Source organism: Apis dorsata, unplaced genomic scaffold, assembly GCF_000469605.1.
Source record: "Apis dorsata unplaced genomic scaffold, Apis dorsata 1.3 scaffold_28, whole genome shotgun sequence".
Classification (NCBI taxonomy): domain Eukaryota; kingdom Metazoa; phylum Arthropoda; class Insecta; order Hymenoptera; family Apidae; genus Apis; species Apis dorsata.
In genome coordinates, this window is record NW_006263330.1 from 326,795 (window position 1) to 329,101 (window position 2,307).

The following is a 2,307-nucleotide window of genomic DNA, read 5'->3' on the forward strand; positions in this document are numbered from 1 at the left end:
TGCAATATTATTACATTTTCTTTTCATATATAGATGTTATTTTATAAATTAGCTTAGAAAATGTAAAAGCTGCTATATTTACATTCTATAATAATTAATATCATTTTAATTAATATCGCAGAATATCGTTTTTGTTGTATTTTTCATTGTTAAGTTTTTTCTTCTTTTCTTTTTAAATATCGATATATTTCAGTATAATTTATTTTAAAGTTTTATAAAGTTCAACTAATTTTTAAAAATCATAGACTTACGTCACCATATTCAAAACTCCATTTTTCATAAGCAGCCAAACTTGCAGGAGACACTGATCTACGAATTCTTTTAAGCGAATCACGAAAATCTTGCATTGTAATATTACGTACAGAATTAAGATCCAATTCTTTTACTTGATCTGGATTAAGTTCTGTACAAGATTTAATATATTTTTTATGAAGGTTAAAAATAGAACATTTTTTATTTAATTAATAATGATTTATTTATTTATTAGACTGTCTGGTCAAAATCTTTGTGTCCATTCAGTCATATTAAGTAAAAAAGAAAACAAAATATATATAAAAAATTTATGAAATTTTATCTTACCTCTAATAGGACCAAGAGCTGCATCTTTTGCTAAACCCGTTAAATCACTCCCAGAATAGCCCTCAGTTAAAACTGCCATTTCATTCAACTCTTCTGAAGTCAGTGGATCATTATGTTTAGCTAAAAGTCGTTTTAATAACATAATTCTTGTTCGTAAATCAGGTAACGTAACGTATACTCGTTTTGTGAATCTTCTTAATGCAGCTTCATCTAATTCTTGAGGTCTATTTGTAGCTGCCATGACCAATACTCTTTCTTCTGGATTACATGGTAATCCATCAAATTCAACTAAAAATTCTGTCTTCAATCGCCTAAATAAGAATTGTCAAATAAATAATAATTACAAATATTTATCAATTTATATAAATATCAAAAGCTATATTAAAATCTACCTAGAAGCTTCATGTTCATTATCCCTACGTTCGCTTAACAATGAATCCACTTCATCAATAAAGATCACAGATGGCTGTAGTTCTCGGGCAATAGAAAAAAGAGCTCGTACTAGTTTTTCTCCTTCTCCAACATATTTTGATGTAAGACTAGCAGCAGATATTGAAAAAAATGTAGCATTGCATTGTGTAGCAACAGCACGTGCAAGTAATGTCTTTCCATTTCCTGGTGGACCAAATAATAATAATCCTCTTGCTGGTGTTCGCAAACCAGTGAATAATTCTGGTCTTAATGAAGGTAAAATAACCATTTCTTGTAGTGCTTGTTTTGCAGTCTATTTTATTAAAAAAAGAAAATGTAAGCTTATTATCATATATATTATATTATATATTCTTTTTTATTTGATAATATAGGTATAATATCTACATACTTCTTGACCAGCAATATCTTCCCAGTGAACTGCTGTTCCACCTTCCAAAATCTCATCTAGGATAACTTGTGCCAGTTTTGGATCTACACCTTTTAAAATGGGTACTTTTCTTGTAGGTGTTCCTCTATTGCTGTTTGATGTGGTAGGTGTTCCTGGTCTCCTAATAGGTGAACCATTTCCAGGTACTGATAATTGTCTTTTTACTGAAGGTGGTGTAGATGATGGTTTAATAGGTGCAACTCTATGACATGATTGTATTGCTGTTGAACGTCCCATGCTGCGCGGTAATGTTTGACTTTTACTTATAACTGTGCCCACTCTTTTTCCAGGAACAGATAATTTTCTTCCAGATGCTATAAAAACATAAAATAAATAAGAAACAAAAAAATAAATTTTAAAATAATTTAAAAATGAAACTATTATAATACTTTTGAATACAAATTCTTATTATATCTATTACATAGAACTATTAGAAAAAATAACAATACAAGACAAATGTTTTGCAATAAAAGATATAATTGTTAACATAATTCAAGTTAATAAAAAGAATGAAATATATTTATTAAGATAGTATGCATGTGATATAATGTATTTGTATGTCTAAAATGTTAAAAGCATACTTAATATTTCATATATATAAAACATTTCATTTGTTAAAAAATTATATATACTATTAAACTAATATTTAAATACTATATAAAATAATAAAACAAATATGAATATATTTTTCTAGAATAAAAATATAAAAGAAATAATTTTTGAAACTATTCTAATTTTTTAACAAAACTTTAATTTTTTATATAAAGCACACATTCATGCATACAAACTAATCTTTTCTTTTATTCATTCATTGTTTCATATATATATATATATATATATATATATATATATATATATATACACACACA

At 26.3% G+C, this 2,307-nt stretch overlaps 1 protein-coding gene across 2 annotated transcripts in view; it reads right to left on the reverse strand.

Moving 5' to 3' along the window:
- Positions 1-181: 181 nt before the first annotated feature.
- LOC102680364 (spastin-like) overlaps positions 182-2,307 on the reverse strand; it is a 4,578-nt gene continuing 2,452 nt past the window's right edge. For both annotated transcript variants that reach the window (XM_006608025.2, XM_006608026.2), the window contains 4 exons: positions 1,400-1,752; positions 972-1,303; positions 580-890; positions 182-403 (listed from right to left, as the gene is read on the reverse strand). In XM_006608025.2, the coding sequence (XP_006608088.1) occupies positions 240-403; positions 580-890; positions 972-1,303; positions 1,400-1,752 (1,160 nt within the window). In that variant the 3' untranslated portion in view covers positions 182-239. The remainder of the gene's footprint in view (positions 404-579; positions 891-971; positions 1,304-1,399; positions 1,753-2,307) is intronic.